Source organism: Podarcis vaucheri (genome assembly GCF_965113315.1).
Source record: "Podarcis vaucheri genome assembly, chromosome: 2".
NCBI lineage: Eukaryota > Metazoa > Chordata > Lepidosauria > Squamata > Lacertidae > Podarcis > Podarcis vaucheri.
This window is the reverse complement of record NC_138760.1, coordinates 26,552,139-26,570,152: the sequence shown is the minus strand read 5'-3', so window position 1 is coordinate 26,570,152 and position 18,014 is coordinate 26,552,139. Positions and strand designations below refer to the sequence as shown.

The window sequence follows — 18,014 nt, the reverse complement described above, 5'->3', positions numbered from 1 at the left end:
AAGTAGATAAATAGGTACCGCTCTGGCGGGAAGGTAAACGGCGTTTCCGTGCGCTGGTTCGCCAGAAGCAGCTTAGTCATGCTGGCCACATGACCTGGAAGCTGTACGCCAGCTCCCTCGGCCAATAAAGCGAGATGAGCGCCGCAACCCCAGAGTCGATCATGACTGGACCTAGTGGTCAGGGGTCCCTTTACCTTTTTACTTTTATCTTAACACATGTAAGGAATTCCAGACCTTGAACTGGAAATCTCATGGTCTGAGGCTTGGCTTGGCTTTTTTTAGGTGCCTGGGACTATATAGACCTCTGAGGTCCCCCATCAATATCGAACGATTGCCTGTTTGTTATATTATAAATGGATCACGTAGGAAGGCACTAGATAGATAACCTGTTTGTTCCCCACATATCTTTTGCAGAACTGTTTTCCAAGCCGATTCTAGTTCATAATCAAACAAGATGGGATGAAAACAGTTTGTTACAAATTGAATGTCGAGTTAACAGCTCACTGCCAATACATTTCTCAGTCATAAAAGACGACAGAGTAGTGGCAAGCAGAGATGTCTATACTGTTACCAAGGTCCGTGTAAGCGACACTGGAGTCTATGTTTGTCGAGCTGAGATAAATGGGATTGCCAAGGAGAGTGCCCCTGCGCGGCTACATGTTTATGGTAAGTTGATTGAGAAATATGAAAGTCTTTCATCTGATGAAGCGATATAGTAGAATTATTTGCAGAATGGCGGCTTTCCTGGGTATGCTCACTAATGCAGATAGGTGATGGCCCCAGCAAAAGGGAGATCAGTAGCCCCACTCAGACAGGAAGGCAAGGTAAAGCAGCGTCAGCAACATGGAGAGGGGTCTAAGTATGGGTTTCAAGGAGCACAGCTAGTGATCTTGCAGCTAGGGCAGGCCACACAAGTCGTCTCAGTCTCAGCAATGCCCTGGATAGATAGATAGATAAAACTTTATTCGCATTAGCCAATGGCCATAGCAACAATAAAACATTACAATATATGCAGAAAGAGAAATTTGATATAAGAGCACAATTTAAAGTCCTGAATCAGCAGTCAGTTTGTGGCCCTTATTCTGATTGCTCCTGCTGTGAACCTAGCAACCTTTGCTGTTATCTGCTCATTTTGATCTGACAGAAGAAAGGACATTGTGGCAGTGGTTGAGCGCCCTGGGACGGTTAGTACGAGTGGGGTGATGATCTCGTTCCTCAGGTCTTTGTAGAGAGTGCAAGGCAGGAGGACTTGTGCCACTGTTTCGATGCTACCATCTCCACAAGGGCAAAGACGTTTCTCAGGTGGGATCTTTCGGAATCGACCCTCAAGTACCGCAGATGGCAAAACACCCAGTCTTGCAAGTGTAAAAGCACGTCTGTATTTTGGGATAATAAGTTTGTGCAGATATGGGGCCAGAGAATCAAAATGGAAAGGTGGAAAATGAACGTACTAAGGACAGAATTTCTTATAGTGGCCAGGTTGTTCTGATGCTCAATATCTTTTAGACATTGACCAATTAGACTGTTTGCTTTAGTAGGGCCCATCGTGACTAGGTGTTGTGGGGATAGGCCACAAGAGTGAAGTTTTTGATAGACGGTTTCAAGCCAATGCCCTGGATCATTACAGCCTGCGCTAGGTGTTCAGGTACTCAAGGCCCCACCTCTTGAATACTGCATCGGGCCCCATGCAAGACTGGTGCTGTTAGCTGCTTCTAGGCCCTGGGGTTTCAAACTGTGGGGCTCTCTCTGTGGACCACTCATCAGCATGTGGTGGCAGAGGTGCCTTCTCAGGATTTCAGAGGAGATGTGGGCTGTGGAGGCTGCGTGTCCACATTTTTACAGTGCTCTTCAGTCAAATAGGCTCCCACCGCAACTCACAAAGAGCAATAAGAATTAGGCTTACAATCTGAAAAAGGAAAAGAGGGGTTGTTAGTGGTACAGGAACCCAACTCTCCTTTACTGCTCACAGGTGGGTTAAGATTACCGGTAGTTTCTTTCAATGAACTGTGTATGGCTTGAGAGTGAACACTAAAACCCAGGGCCAGCCATGCTAGGAACAGCACAAAGACCCGAGACCCCTTGGGTTTCTTCTGACATCATCAGCTCTATCTCAGGTGGCATTCAGCCTGCATCAGTCCTAATAATACTGTGCTGATATTATTCAGCATAATCACCTCTACAAATGAGAGCTGGAAGAGTAGTGTACTTTATCAGGGTTTAGCCTTGGGAGTTGTTTTCAAAAAAATGAGCCATATTTCCTGTATCATCAGATGTCAAGGAAATAAGCAACTATCCTATTTTAAAAAGACATCTGAAAGCAGCCCTATTTAGGGAAGTTTTTAATATTTAATGCTGTATTGTTTTTAATATTCGATTGGGAGCCGCCCAGAGTAGCTGGAGAAACTCAGCCAGATGGGCGGGGTATAAAAAATAAATTATTATTATTATTATTATTATTATTTAATTATCAGCATAGTCGTACCTTGTTTTGTGACTGGGATCCGTTCTGAAGCCCTGGCTGCTAGCTGAAAAGGACACAGGGCAAATTGCCGTGTCTGCGCATGCGCATGGAGCAGTTTGCGCTTCTGCGCATGCGCGAACAGCAAATTCGGAAGTAACCCATTCCAGTACTTCTGGGTTTGCTGCAGACGTCTGCCAGAATGGATGCTAGACGAGGCGGACGTTCATGGAGGTATTACTGTACGTTGGCCTGTGAGGTTTTCCCTCTTGAAGGCATTTTAAAGAGGGAATGTTCCTGAAAACATGCACAGTGCATTTCCCTTGGTCTCTAAGGTGCTACTAGACAACTTTTTATATTTTTTTATATATTTTGACTGCTCTCTGTGTGATTAGAGTTCTTCAAGTGCACAGAGCATTGTTTCCTGGCAGCTTTGTGCATTTCTTATTGCTCACCTTATGAAATGACTTTAAGCAGGATTATTCATGTAGCTGCTTATGCACCTATTTCATTTAATTCTTTTTCCAGCTCCCGTTTCCAAACCAAGACTTTCCCCACCGACTTCCCAAGTAGCAGTATTGGGGAAGTTTTTCACTGTAAACTGTTATTCCAGCAATGGAACTCTACCTATAACATATACTTTGTACAGAGGAGGCATATATGTTAACAAGACAGAAGTAAAAGTAAATGAACCGGCAGAGTTTTCGGTCAAAGCAACCAATGCACATGTTCCAGAAGACTACAGTTGTGAAGCTAAAAACGGCCATTCCGTTCCACAACGAAGCACTCGGGTAAACATTACAGTGATAGGTAAGTGTCTGGTGCTTTCTTAAAAGAGGCACTTTGTTTTTGTTTTAGAAGGTTAAATGCTGGGCTAACACCCCAGAGGACAGGATCACACTTCAAAACGACCTTGACAGATTAGAGAACTGGGCAAAAACAAACAAGATGAATTTTAACAGGGAGAAATGTAAAGTATTGCACTTGGGCAAAAAAAATGAGAGGCACAAATACAAGATGGGTGACACCTGGCTTGAGAGCAGTACATGTGAAAAGGATCTAGGAGTCTTGGTTGACCACAAACTTGACATGAGCAAACAGTGTGATGCGGCAGCTAAAAAAGCCAATGCAATTCTGGGCTGCATCAATAGGAGTATAGCATCTAGATCAAGGGAAGTAATAGTGCCACTGTATTCTGCTCTGGTCAGACCACACCTGGAGTACTGTGTCCAGTTCTGGGCACCACAATTCAAGAAGGACACTGACAAACTGGAACGTGTCCAGAGGAGGGCAACCAAAATGGTCAAAGGCCTGGAAATGATGCCTTATGAGGAACGGCTAAGGGAGCTGGGCATGTTTAGCCTGGAGAAGAGGAGGTTAAGGGGTGATATGATAGCCATGTTCAAATATATAAAAGGATGTCACATAGAGGAGGGAGAAAGGTTGTTTTCTGCTGCTCCAGAGAAGCGGACACGGAGCAATGGATCCAAACTACAAGAAAGAAGATTCCACCTAAACATTCGGAAGAACTTCCTGACAGTAAGAGCTGTTCGACAGTGGAATTTGCTGCCAAGGAGTGTGGTGGAGTCTCCTACTTTGGAGGTCTTTAAGCAGAGGCTTGACAACCATATGTCAGGAGTGCTCTGATGGTGTTTCCTGCTTGGCAGGGGGTTGGACTCGATGGCCCTTGTGGTCTCTTCCAACTCTATGATTCTATGATTCTATGATTCTAAGCAATACATTTTACTATACATCATTTCATATCTGTAATAATTGTAATAATTTTGGTATATACACTTCGACACAACTTTTTAATACATTCAGAAACACTTATCTGACTGTTCATTGTTACTTTATTTTTAATTTTAATTTTGTGTAATTGTTGGAAAGATGTAACTCAGTGCAACCATGTTAAACAGTGACTTCTTTGAACTCAAAAACAAGGAAACAAAAGTACTAAATAACTAGGTTGTATTGCTAGCTAGAAATGAATTCTATGTATAACTGCTCTTAACCTACCTCCAGCATTTATAATTTGCCATCTAGCCAGCACTTCTCCACTGCTGTTCAGCCTTTTCTCTGTACTTTAATCCACAGCTCCAGTTGGTAGCATAAGCTTGGGGAGACCTTCACATGGAGATGTGGAAGATGGCAAAGAGCTCGCAATCTCCTGCTCTGTTGGTTCAGGATCTTATCCTATTGAGTTCACCTTCTTTAGAGAAAACCACCCCAAACCTTTGTATAAAGTAACAGAGAAGACAAAACGCATTGCTGTTTGGTACAGAGATAGCCTTACAAGCCAAGATGGAGGGAAGTACTTTTGCAGAGCTGACAACCAAGCAAAATCACCTGTAGAGAGCAACATGATGACTGTCAACGGTACGTTCTGTTCATGGATTGATTGATTGATTTGGACATATGGTGCCATAGCATTCAAATTGATGAAATTCTTTAAATAGCACCTCGGGTACTAATGCATTTTTATCCAAATGCTACCCATATTTCAGGAGGCTCCAGATAGGTGTATTCCAAGGTAGCCTAGTTTGGACAGTTATTGTTGGTCACGGGTCTCCAGAATTGTGTACATTGACAGTAAATATGTGTGGTGACAGAATGTTTTGGGCCCCAAATCCTCCTTCATTTGTATTTGCATTTTCTGCAAGGATATTCTTGGGATAAAGGGGAAAGAGAAGAGTGGCCAGAAGCAAGGAGGATGCAGCTCACGAACCTCTTCAAGGCACACCTGCAGTGTAAACTTTAAAGGGGTTTTAGCAGATGTTTCCTCGTTCTAGGAAACCCTGGAAATGTCGTTCGGCAAGGGTACCTTGGGGTTTCTAGTGGTGAATTGTCAGCGCCCTCGTGTCATGTCAGTGGAATATTGCTTCTTCCTGATGTTAGAAGGAGGGAAGTCAAATAGGGGGGTTTGACAACATTACTAGAGCCAGGGCTTTTTCGGCTGTGGCTCCAATCTGGTGGAATGCTCTGTCACAAGAGACTAGGGCCCTGCGGGACTTGACATCTTTCCGCAGGGCCTGCAGGACAGAGCTGTTCCACCAGGCCTTTGGTCAGGGCACAGCCTGACTCCCTCCTTTGGTAATCTTCACAGAACTTTAGCCTAATGGTTGCCATCAATTTGAGTTGAATTAATTTTAATGAAATGATTTTAGAATGTTGTATTATTTTATTGTTGTTAGCCACCCTGAGCCCAGCTTCGGCTGGGGAGGGCGGGATATAAATAAAATTTATTATTTATTATTATTATTATTACTACTACTCCCTACATCAGTGTTGCTTAAGTTCCAGGTGGCCTGTTCATTGAGTATTCGTCCTGATTTGTTTTCAGGGAAGTTGGACGGATTTGGGTCAAGCAAATATTTATCCCACATTTTCCAGTGCATCTTCCTGTCACTTTCCTTATTGAAAAAGTCTGATTGGGGGAGTGGGAAAGGATGAGTGCTCAGTAAACAGGTCACTTGGAACTTAAGCAACCTGAGAACAGGAATGATTTTGGGGGTGGCAATATTTGTACACATTTTTCATACTGATGTGGAAATGCACCCTTGAGCATCAGAAGAGATTTGTTGCTTTTTGTGAACGATCGGTGTTGTTGCGGGTGATGGTGGTGATATCATACCATGCCTGACACGTGATCTGCTTTCCCCTTAATTTTTAGTTGTTCTGGCTTCATGGAAGAAATGGCTCATTGTCGTAATCATCATTCTGATTTTCCTTGCTATTGCCATTGCGGCTTCCTGGTGGTATGTTCGGAAGAGGGCAAAGGGTGAGATACTTTCTTTAGCATTCAGATGTGGGGTGAATAGAACAGATGTTTTTCTATCTATACCCAGGGTGGCTATAGACTAGATGCTGCCCTCCAAATGTGTTGAACTACAACTGCTGCCATCCCTGACTTTTTACCATGCTGGCTGGGGCTGATGGGAGTTATAGTCCAATGCTAAATAGTGCTATTCTGATGAAAGTAACAATATTCTGGTCAAAACTGTAGGTTTGGTCTTTTTGATTGCTATAGTGTGACAGCGAAGTTCATGAAAGTGGTATTTAATGCTCATTACATTAACTAAATGATTCCTGTTTGCTTGTTTTTAGTTTAATCATTTTATTCGTATTTGCAATAGCTGACAAATAAAATTCAATGCTGCCTGTCCCTGTGTACCACTGTATACATTCATACTGTACACATAACTTTGTGGGTTAGTAACCATGAGTTGTTATTAACAACCAAATACCAATGCTCATTGTTGGACATAAGGCAGTGCTGGGTGAGCTACGAACTGTTTGTATTAAGAATTCTTCATCCCATCAGTGCAGCAACAACGTATGTGCTAACATGGTTTGCTTGTTCATTTATTTATGCAATTGACTTTCTATACATGTGGTATATGTTAGTAACTTGCTGTTATTTTCCCTTATGAAGCTAAAGGCAATCCTTTGGAGTTGACTAGGTAGGTTGGCTTTCTTACCGTGCTAATAGTGAGTTATTTCTAATAAATGTGGTGATGATGTGTCCCTGATGCTGTCCTGTGCATAGGCAGGTTCAGGCATTCACCTGAACATTCAAATGCTCAAAGGGTGGACAGGAGCAGGAGTTCACATGCAAACACTGCCCCAACATACTTGCGCCCAACCAACCCACCCCAGCCCCCGTCTTCCTCAGGCTGCATGGGGTTCTTCTCATACCTACTGGAACGCAAGAAGACTCCTCTATGTTATCAAAAGCCCTGCTTTATCAGAGTCAGCAATAGTAGGAGGTGTTCTATTCATATGCACGAAAATGCCAGCAAAAGCCCTTTGCAGACATCACCCATACGACAGGAGGAAGACTGGGGGCTGGCAGGGTGGGTGGAATGCAAGGAGCACACGGAAGTTGGGGATAAGGTTTGTATATTCACCCCTGCCCCGTCCACAGATGTGTCATTTGCCTGTGCAAATCTTTTGTGGTGGAAATGGTAACCATAATCCAAGCAGATACAGTGGTACCTCAGGTTACATACGCTTCAGGTTACATATGCTTCAGGTTACAGACTCCGCTAACCCAGAAATAGTACCTCAGGTTAAGAACTTTGCTTCAGGATGAGAACAGAAATTATGCTCCGGCGGTGCAGCAGCAGCGGGAGGTCCCATTAGCTAAAGTGGTGCTTCAGGTTAGGAACAGTTTCCAGTTAAGAACAGACCTCCGGAACGAATTAAGTACTTAACCCGAGGTACCACTGTATAGGAGTTTGTGTTGAGAATGTCAGAAGAGTAAAGAAAACAGAAGATTATGCCACCGAGGTGCTATCCTCTCCCTGCAGTCATTTTACTGCCTTTCTGCTAGTGTGGTTTTAAGTGTTAAAATACTAAAGCAAACAAATGAGATAAAGTATAAAGTTGGCCTGGCGGGGTGGGGGCTGCAATCTAACTGCAGCAGGGAAGCATTATGCCTCAACAACCCAGGCAAACAAATTAGTTTGTTTCCAAATAATTATGTTGCTTTTGGATTATTCATATTGTTGTGAGCCACTTTAAAGGCAATGCAGGACACCCCCCCCAATATGGCACATAAAAATAATATAAATAGTAGTTTATAAGAATAATTCGGCTTTTTATCGTCCTTCAGATCTGAGGCTCTTCTGGTATCACATTTCCAATGAAAAATGGCCTACCTGGGGCCAAGGCAACCTAGATTGTAATTGCCAGGGACTTGTTATAAGGGTAAAGGTAAAGGACCCCTGATAGTTAAGTCCGGGTCATGTGGCCAGCATGACTAAGCCGCTTCTGGCAAAACCAGAGCAGCGCATGAAAACGCTGTTTACCTTCCCACCTGAGCAGTACCTGTTTATCCACTTGCACTTTTTGGCGTGCTTTTGAACTCCTAGGTTGGCAGGAGCTGGGACTGAGAAACGGGAGCTCACCCTGTTGCGGAGATTCAAACTGCCGACCTTCTGATCGGCAAACCCAAGAGGCTCAGTGGTTTAGACCACAGCGCCACCCACATCCCACTGTGATAAGGGTGCTTACCATCAAAAGGCACATCCCATGATGCCTTTGCACATCTATGAAACAGCTTAGTGTCTTAGAAGCATTTGTGGAAATCCGTGATTCTTTAGATTGCATGTCCCCAGAATTATATCCCTGAGATCAAGGGGAAGACTGAGCTTTATTAAAAGATGACCTTCTGTTGTTAAAATACCAGTGCTTCATATTCTGTTCTTTGTTCTGTTTTTCTTTTCTCAGTTCTATAGCAGCAACCAATTCAGTGGGTGAGAAGCTGACACCACGACAGAATAATGAAGGGGATTTCTATTTTGGTAGCTTATGGTTAATGACCTTATTGATAGTGTCTGCTTCAGACTCCTTTTCCCTTTCTCTCTCCTAGTATTACTACTTCCACCTTGAAATCATGCCATTATTCATACCTGGCCCAAACAAAAGATTCTTATTCATATACCCAAAAGGGTTGACTGTATTTTGCTTTTCAGATGAACTTGGCTTTGATAGATACAGTTACATAGGGACATGGGCCACATATTTTGTTATTATTAATTATATTTATATCCCGTCTTTTCCTCCAAGGAGCTCATGGTGGCATACATGGTTCTTCAGTTTTTTGTGTGCTTACAACAACCCTGTGAGGTTACCTCCACATGCCCTAAAATCCAACCCTTCTGGACAGCAGTCCTACAAGAGATATGCAAAATAACTAAACAGGTATTAGAACTCACCCCAGAACTGGCCCTACTGAACCTCTTCCATCATAATGACCACTCACATTATATACATTTTATAACCCACTTACTCTCAGCAGCCAGAAAGAAGCCTCATAGTCAGACACTGGAGACACGAGTCAGGAGTAAACATGGACCGATGGTATCAAATTGTATGGGAAACGGCCTTAATAGAAAAGCTAACTAATAAACAGAAACTGACACGGGAACAAATAGAAGAGGACGCCTTCACCCCAGTATGGCTCCCCTTTATCACATACACAGCCCAACAAGAATCCACCAACAGCATGTGAATCAACCTGGCTTACCTGACTCACCAAGCCCTCCCCACCCTCACAAATGCAAACAATCCCCACTGCAGCCAAGCACAGATAACCAACCACACCCTGTCCCCCCAAAACCTCTCACTACCAAGGAAATGTAATAAACGAATAGAAAGAACCTACCACATACACTATGCAAAAGAATATCAGCTTCTCCCCACTCTTCTTGCCCAACCTTATACTGCACTCAACACCAATGTCTCACAACAAATGTAACTGACTTGTAAGAAATTGTTTAAATTGTTATTAAGGAAATGATTATTTTTCTCCTTCCAATAAAGCAGAAAAGTTGTACAAATATAAACAGTTAACTTATTAAACCTCACAATAATTTCATAATTACCTTTCTATGTATTTCTAATAGTTTAACCAAATTGGTAATTTTTGAAATAACTGTAAAAACTACTCTGAAAATTTTTTATTCCAAAAACGAAACCTTCATCTGGTTGTAAATATTAAGGTTATACCAGCAAGAATGAGTCTTTCTGTAAAAATAAATAAATGATTTGAATCAAGTCTTACTGACTAGTGATTTAAATTGTGATTTAAATCAAGCATCCTCTGCACCTTTCAAAGGATGTGGGTGAAGTAGGAGAGTCTTGGGAGGGGGCTTCCCTTATCCCTTTAGCTGCAACTGTAGAACCTGCTATGCCACCCTGGCCCTCAAGTAGGGATGGAGGAGAAAATAAATTCAGTCCGAATTAAAAGGCGGACCTACTCAATCTGCACTTTCTAAAACAATCCGCAAACCGAAATACAGCTAGCCTTCATAATTTGCATTTCTCTGAATTTTGTAAAGAATACAAAAATGCATTTGATTAGCAGTAACTAGGATTACACTGGTTTTAGATGTCGAAGTAAACCACATTTATTGCTAACCAGGAAAGGGAGGGATTCAGGTAGGGAGCCATGTTGGTCTGATGCAGTCGGGGGGGGGGGGGAGAAAAAGAAAAAGCTTATAAGCTTATACCAGAACAAACTTGGCTGGTCTATAAGGAGCTACTGGACAATCTTTTATTTTTTAAAAAAATTATTCAGGAAAGGGAGGAGCAAACACACCTGAGGAGGGTGTGAGCCTGCTAGACAATCTCAGGTGGACTGTGTATTGTGTGTACTGGACTGCTAAGTATGATGTTCAGACACAGGAAATTAAGCACAACACTCTTATATCAGTTGGCTTGGCTTGGCATGATCCTAAAATGGAGTCTTTACCTGTTAAAATGAGACCCAGCAATGTCAAATTGATCAAACCTTAGCTGTCATAGTCAATCTAAGCAAAGTTCATCATACAGATGTGTAGTCAAAAGCACAGAAGAGTTGTCACCAGGTAATCGGCATACCTTCCAACATTTCTCCGATGAAAATATGGACATCCCGTTGCATAATGATAATTTTACTATTTATACCCCGCACATCTTACTCGGTTGCCTTAGCACTTTAGGCAGTTTCCAACATATATAAAAACATCATAATACATTAAACATTTAAAAAAATCTTCCCCATATAGGATTGACTTCAGACACCTCGGGCGTTGGGTAACTCCATACCCTCCAACATTTCTCCAATGAAAATAGGAACATGCTAAGGAAAAGTGGGACATTCCAGGATCAAATCAGAAACTGGGACAGCTTCTCTGAATCAGGGACGTCCCTGGAAAAGAGGGGCACTTGGAGGGTCTGAATTAGTTCAAGCTGGTCAAAGGAGCTTAAAGAGAACCAGAAAAGATGGGACAAACAAACCAAAAACCCACGAGAGCCTCTCAAAGAGCAGGGCATAGGAAAAGGGAATAACCATCAGTGGAGCAGGCTGCAGAGCATAGCTCAAGAATCAAATGAGGGGCCTGACTGTGAGTATTTATAGCAGGCAAGGATAAGGAAGATTCAAGGATGGGGCACACTGGAGACTGTGGAGGGCAAAACCCCAGGTTAAGACTTTCTATACGTGATATGTGATGATACAAATATTGTGCTTAAAAGGGAGTTGTAGCTGTTTTTAAAACTGCTGCTAATTAGTTTGTCTGCTCATCTCTTGTTTTGTTTTTTTTTAACATTTTAGGGTCAGGTTATAATGAAGATGGTGAAAAAAATAATTTAAAATCAAACGAGGATGGTCAAGGTAATTTCTGGGATTTTATTTTTGAGTGTATTTCTAACTTTTCAAGAGAGTATAGTTCATTGAGGATTAGAACAGAATGTATTCCAGCTTGGAGTGATTTCACTCTGCTTGTATATCTTTTCCGGGGATAAATTTCAAAATACAACAATTTACATGGATGCCACTTGGATTCAGATACTGAAAAATTCCACAGAAAGCCCAATCAGGCTTGTTCCTGTTTTACAAGTGTTAAAATATTTTAGAGGGACCTTTCGATCCTTACCCACTTCTTTTTATCATTGCTGCTTTGACATCACTTGACATTTTGAATATGCAAAGAGATCTATTATTATTTCTATCCCCCACCAACAACGTCCCCACAGCAAAGCAAACCTGCCAACTTCCACCATATGTTTTGTTGACACAAGGTCAACACTATTAGCGTAGCATATGAGCAAATGCTTTTAATGCTTAGATATGTCCCTGCCATGTTTTATACTGATTGCCAATCCAATGACTGAGTGGAAAAGCTCAAGTTAGCTGTTGTCAAGTCTTGCTAGATTCTACTAGGCACATTACAGATTTATTTCCATATACGAATTACAGCCATGGGCACCTAAATCCATGTTGGAGTCAGAGAAGGGGGCAATTGGCTAAAGCTCCACATGCTAGGATCTCAGTCCAGATCGGAGAGATCACACCTGCAATTTGTGTTAAACATGCTGCACTTAAGGGCACAGATAGGTAGTGAATATAGCCTCTAGTCTAGCTCTTAGAAAGACTGATATCTCCATTACGCATTGGGTTGCGTCAGACTTTGTGCTAGACTTCCTTTTTGCTTGGTTTAAAATTAGCTGATACTGTCCACTCAAAGAAATTTTAAGCACAGCCTCCTGTTAATCAAACAATTATAAATAGCACATTGTTGAATGAATTAAGATCTGCATGTTATATATATATATTTAAAATAAATACGTATCCACTGAGAGAAGTAACAACTACAAATAAATATAAATAAATCTAATTGCAAGTTACCAGACATGGCTCGTTCATGGGTTGCTTCTTCAGCAGCAATTTATTTGAAAGGTGGGATCCACATTTACTTAAAATTAAATTACAATATTAAATATGTATTTGAAGTTGCCACTTCTTGTTTCGGAGCCCCAGATAAAGGGGGAGAGATTCTGCGGAAGGAGAGGTTGGGTCAAATGTATCATGGCTTCTCCTCCTCCTCCTCCTCCTCCTCCTGTCCACACATACATGGCAAAAGCAAGTCCCTACTAGTCTCTCCAACTCTCTGGGTTTGTTTTGGTCTCTAGTGGAGGGAAAATCTGCTGCATTTATTGGGATTCCAAAGCAGGAGGGGGAAAACTAAAAAAATCTGAATTGCAGATGTAGTGTACACAAGCTTTGTTTTTGCATCCTCTAAAGTCAATGGGAGTGTGACTGGTTTATTCCAGAGATAGCAAAAAAACAGGCCCTCAGCAAGTTCAGAGTGCAATACAAAGAAACATCTTCTTGCTATTTTTGGGGCAGGACCTGATCTTGAGAATTCCGAGGTGGAATATACTGTCGTGGAAGTGTCGGCTGCTGACGCTTACAGAGGTAACTAAATAGCTGACTTTGTGCCATTACATATAGCAGGAAGAGGAATGAGCTTACCATTGAGTGGTATCAATTGTAATTTCCCAATTCATTTTAGAAGGAGCAGGATTATATCTTAAAACCGTTGTTCCACACTACTGGTAAACAGGAAGAAATAAAGCTTCCACTTCAAGGATCAGCAGGTGTTTCTTCATAAACAGGACACTGCAGCCACCTGCATATAGTCAGAAATCCAGAAAGGACATCAGAACCATGCAGTTCTGCTTGCAGCCCTTGACATATCACCTGCATCCCCTATAGATGAATCCACACCATCCTAATTGCAGAGAGCAGGCGTGCATAAGGTGCATCCTTCCCCAAGGCTGACTGCAGGCAATTGGTATTTTAGAAAAAAAAGAATGGGTTAGGGAAGTGAGCTAACTCACATACTATGACCAGAGTCCAAACATCCCACAGGAAAAGGGGAAAACAAGGGAAGACATGGTAGCTTTATTATGCATTCCCAGATAATCTTAACAGTTGGGTTCCTTTTTTTCTGAATGGCTGCCCTTATTCTTCAGTGTTTGATTCTAGCACAACTCATCATGATCCATTCTGTAGTCACAGAGATAAGATCACTGTTAATCCACTTTCACAGTAACAGTAATATGCTGAGTATGTGTCCTTGTGTTGTGTATGGAAGTATAGGCAAAAAGGAGCAGCCATTGCAATGTTGCTCTCCCCGCAAAATGGCATGTTAGCACTTTTCCTTTTTCAATAATATGAGCATGAATATGCCATTCCCAGACTGAGTGTAGCAGATCAATTACCGTATTTTTCGCTCTATAAGACGCACCAGACCACAAGACGCACCTAGTTTTTGGAGGAGGAAAACAAGAAAAAAAAATATTCTGGATCTCAAAAGCCAGAACAGCAAGAGGGATCTCTGCGTAGTGAAAGCAGCGATCCCTCTTGCTGTTCTGGCTTCTGGGATAGCTGCGCAGCCTGCATTCGCTCCATAAGACGCACACACATTTCCCCTTACTTTTTAGGAGGGAAAAGGTGAGTCTTATAGAGCAAAAAATACGGTAATTTATAGGCTTATCATCTGCATGGAGCCATATAAATAGCAGCTGACCTTTTACTCTTAAAAAAAATAAAATAGTCTAACTGTTGATAGTCTTTGTGCCACAATATAATCATTACATGGACCGTTGATTAGTTTTACTTGGTAACATTAGCCTGTGTCTGGTCTGGTGTCAAACTAACTTTTTATCCCAGTGGACGAAGCAGCATGCTTGGTCTGTGGGATTTGTTCCTGGGAGTGAAAACCCCTAGATGGCCAGCTCAGTGTCAATATCTTGAGCCGAAGCAGGACTTGGCAGGGGATGAATTGTCTGAATCAAGGATGTTGCTTGTTAGAAGACCTCATTGGCAAACCATCAGGAGGAAGAAATAGGAAAAGGCAGAGGCACAGATCCTGCATTGCTTTGACCCAGACAGTCAAAAACCCCTAGCATTGCTGCCAGTCTCAAACATTTTGGCAGAGATATGCTGGTAAATGTAAAAAATAACCAAACCAAATTTAGACCAACCGGACAGAAGTGTATGGTTAATAGTGTGTTTTAAAAACAAACATGCACATTTCTTGAAACGGTTGGTATTAAAAGTTCAGCAATTCTCTGCTACTTCATAACATATCCTCCAACATTTCTCTGGCGAAAATAGATGTCCCATTCTGTTGTTGTTGTTGTTGTTGTTGTTGTTGTTGTTGTTGTTGTTATTATAATACCCCACTGATCTGACTGGGTTGCTCCAGCCACTCTGGGCAGCTTCCAACATATATAAAAACCATAACAAAACATTAAACATTTAAAAACTTCCCTATACAGACAGCCTTCAGATGTCTTCTAAAGGTTGTAGAATTACTTATCTCCTTGGCTCGGCAGTCAAATAGGTTTGTGGCCAGCAGCTCAGCTAGGCAAGTTATTTTCCACAGAGCACAGTGATCCGATTTACGAAAGGGACACATATTTTGTCAGCTATAAGACAGTCTTTACACACTTCCTCCCACTAAGGGCTGCCTTGTTGACTTCATTGCACCTGAAGGGGTGCTGCAGCAGCACTAGCCTCCTGACAATGATATTGCTGCTACTTAACTGCAACTGGGGTGGGCAGGCTGTTGTGCTTTCATTGATCCAACTTTGCCTCTGCCCCTGCCCTGCAGTGATGCTGCTGTCATGAGGCTGGCTCTGCAGCCTTGCTTTGTTGTTTATGGTTGCTTTTGTGTTGCACCATAAACAGGATTGGCTAAATAATTGGAAAATTACTGAGGTACGTCTTGCTCATATTTGTGTATCAGAATGCAAAATTGCACCTGGGCTATGGATAAACATTGCATCTATTTATAGTGCACTTTCAGGTCTGGACAGATAGTAAAGGCCATTTTCCTAATTGGTAGTCATGTGCTTCCTTCTTTTGAGATGACAGGGCAGTTTTAAAACACGCACCACAAAGTAATTGATTCTATATTGATACCTTTCCCAGCTCCTGTTGTACAGAAGCCTGAAACGGTTTATACTGAAATCAGAAAAGCTACTAATGGTAAGTAAGCCAGGGGGGAAATCAAACACACAAATAATACAGAACCCATGTGGCATTTTTATATGTAAATACTGTTTCTTTGAGGAAGAAAGCCTTCCCTATACAGGATTGCCTTCAGACGGCTCGGGGGTTGGATAACTCCATATCCTCCAACATTTCTCCAATGAAAATACAGTGGTACCTTGGGTTAAGTACTTAATTTGTTCCGGAGGTCTGTTCTTAACCTGAAGCACCACTTTAGCTAATGGGGCCTCCTGCTGCTGCCACGCCGCCGGAGCACAATTTCTGTTCTCATCCTGAAGCAAAGTTCTTAACCTGAGGTACTATTTCTGGGTTAGCGGAGTCTGTAACCTGAAGTGTATGTAACCTGAAGCGTATGTAACCCGAGGTACCACTGTAGCGACATCCTAAGGAAAAGTGGGACATTCCGGGATTAAATTAGAAACCAGGACAGCTTCTCTAAATCAGGGGTGTCATTGTAAAATAGGGACATTTGGAGAGTCCGGAACTGTCCTCCAGTTTTTTAGGGGCCTAACCTTGCAAACATATCCCCCAACGTCTTGAAGTGTAATATCCAGCTCTATACTAATAAGATAATTGCAAGATTTAAATCAGCTTGCACTAGAGATCTGCCTCTCAAGAAAATGAATGCTTCTCTGTTTTGTACCCTATTAAACGGCGATGTGAGAATTGGTATAACTTCCACAATAAATCTCCTTTGGGGAAGCTTATAGTTTTAAAACTTTATAGTAAACAGAACTTACTATCATTATTTAGTTTATCTGCTCAAATGAGTTTGAGAAGGGCATATATTACTTAAAATCCTTTTAATCAATACTTTGTTGTAGAGCCAGGAAGTCCAGTGAAATGAGATTTGATTAAAAGTGGGAGCTGGATTAGGCTGACGATAAGCAAGCACCCCCTTAATCTTGCATTCCACCTTCTCTCCTACACATACCCAGTTACAGCTTCAGTTATTTTTGGAAATGTAATAGCAGTGTATTGTTCTAATTGCGCCTGCTTTTCCTGACTGATACACAGGAAAAGTGTTTCAAACAGATAAGCAGGGCATCACACAACAGCAAAGCCATTTTGGAGGCTTACTGCATTACTTACTGAAACAGAACCATGTTGACTTTGTGTATGGAGATGATTATTGATAGCATTTATATAAAGAAGCACACACCCAGATGAGGCATGGCTCATAAAGAAGGAAGGGTGTTAAAAATGGGGGTGACTAAATTTCCTGGCTTTGGAGACACATTTAAAGCTCTTCCAAATTGGGAGCCTTGCAACAGAACTCTTGTTTAACATTCTGCCATTCTTTAGAGTGTAGCGAATGAAGAATCCATAGCAGAACTATGCAGATAGGATAAGGTGTTGATTCTTATTTATTTTATTACAGTACACCCCTACTTTCTTCTGTCATGGAACCCAAGATGCTTCCCAGAAAGCTTCTCATCTAGTATAACTTCAGCAAGGCAGTGGCCTCGTGTGCTTCTGCATCAAAGTTATTGGAACAATATGAGCAAGAAGCAAGTTTAGTTCCCATCTTTATGCCTCTAGAACTATAACTCTCATGCATTTCCTATGGGACAAACTAAAGAGCTCTGCTTTGGAGGCAGTGTTGCAGTATATGCGTTGAGGGGGCCAAAATCTGAATGATCCAGCCATCAGCCGTGGGGAAAAGTATGTCTCCTTTTCCTTTCTGAAGGCACCTCCCAGAGCAGGGGTCCCGTGGAGCCCCCTCTGTGGGTCGGATAGCAAGCATGCGTGAGCGCCCTCTCACGCAATTTCCGGAGTCTGCACATGCGCAGATGCAAATTCTGGCATCCACACGTGCACAGGCGCAATTTCCGATGCTGCGGAAGCGGGTCCCCGTGCTGCGCCACACCGGTTAGCGGTGCGGCGTGGGGACTCACCAAATGGGCGGCTCGGTTCTGGAGCAGCTCATGGGGCGGTTAAACAGCCTCTGCGGGCTGCTTCTGGCCCATGGGCTGCAGGTCGCTGACGCCTGTCCCAGAGCATACTTCCCATCCCCTTAGCAGCAAAATTCATTTTCCAGGTAGTGCTCAGCTGTTTTTCTAGCTTACTGGCTGGTAGGTCAGTGTTGCTTACAGGGAGGGAAATGGGGAGAGGTATTGTGTCAGAGAAGTCGTTGTTGTTTAATCGTTTATTCGTGTCCGACTCTTCGTGACCCCCTGGACCAGAGCACGCCAGGCACTC

General features: G+C 42.4%; 1 protein-coding gene across 4 annotated transcripts in view; it reads left to right on the top strand.

Annotated features, from left to right (window-relative positions):
* The window catches only part of PECAM1 (platelet and endothelial cell adhesion molecule 1), a 45,616-nt gene that overhangs the window by 12,072 nt on the left and 15,530 nt on the right, over positions 1–18,014 (top strand). For 2 of the 4 annotated variants that reach the window (XM_082212468.1, XM_082212467.1), the window contains exons 6-14: positions 415–666; positions 2,987–3,268; positions 4,556–4,837; positions 6,132–6,239; positions 6,894–6,921; positions 8,693–8,766; positions 11,562–11,621; positions 13,137–13,205; positions 15,732–15,788. In XM_082212468.1, the coding sequence (XP_082068594.1) occupies positions 415–666; positions 2,987–3,268; positions 4,556–4,837; positions 6,132–6,239; positions 6,894–6,921; positions 8,693–8,766; positions 11,562–11,621; positions 13,137–13,205; positions 15,732–15,788 (1,212 nt within the window). The remainder of the gene's footprint in view (positions 1–414; positions 667–2,986; positions 3,269–4,555; positions 4,838–6,131; positions 6,240–6,893; positions 6,922–8,692; positions 8,767–11,561; positions 11,622–13,136; positions 13,206–15,731; positions 15,789–18,014) is intronic. The other 2 variants (XM_082212470.1, XM_082212469.1) reach the window with 1 other exon arrangement.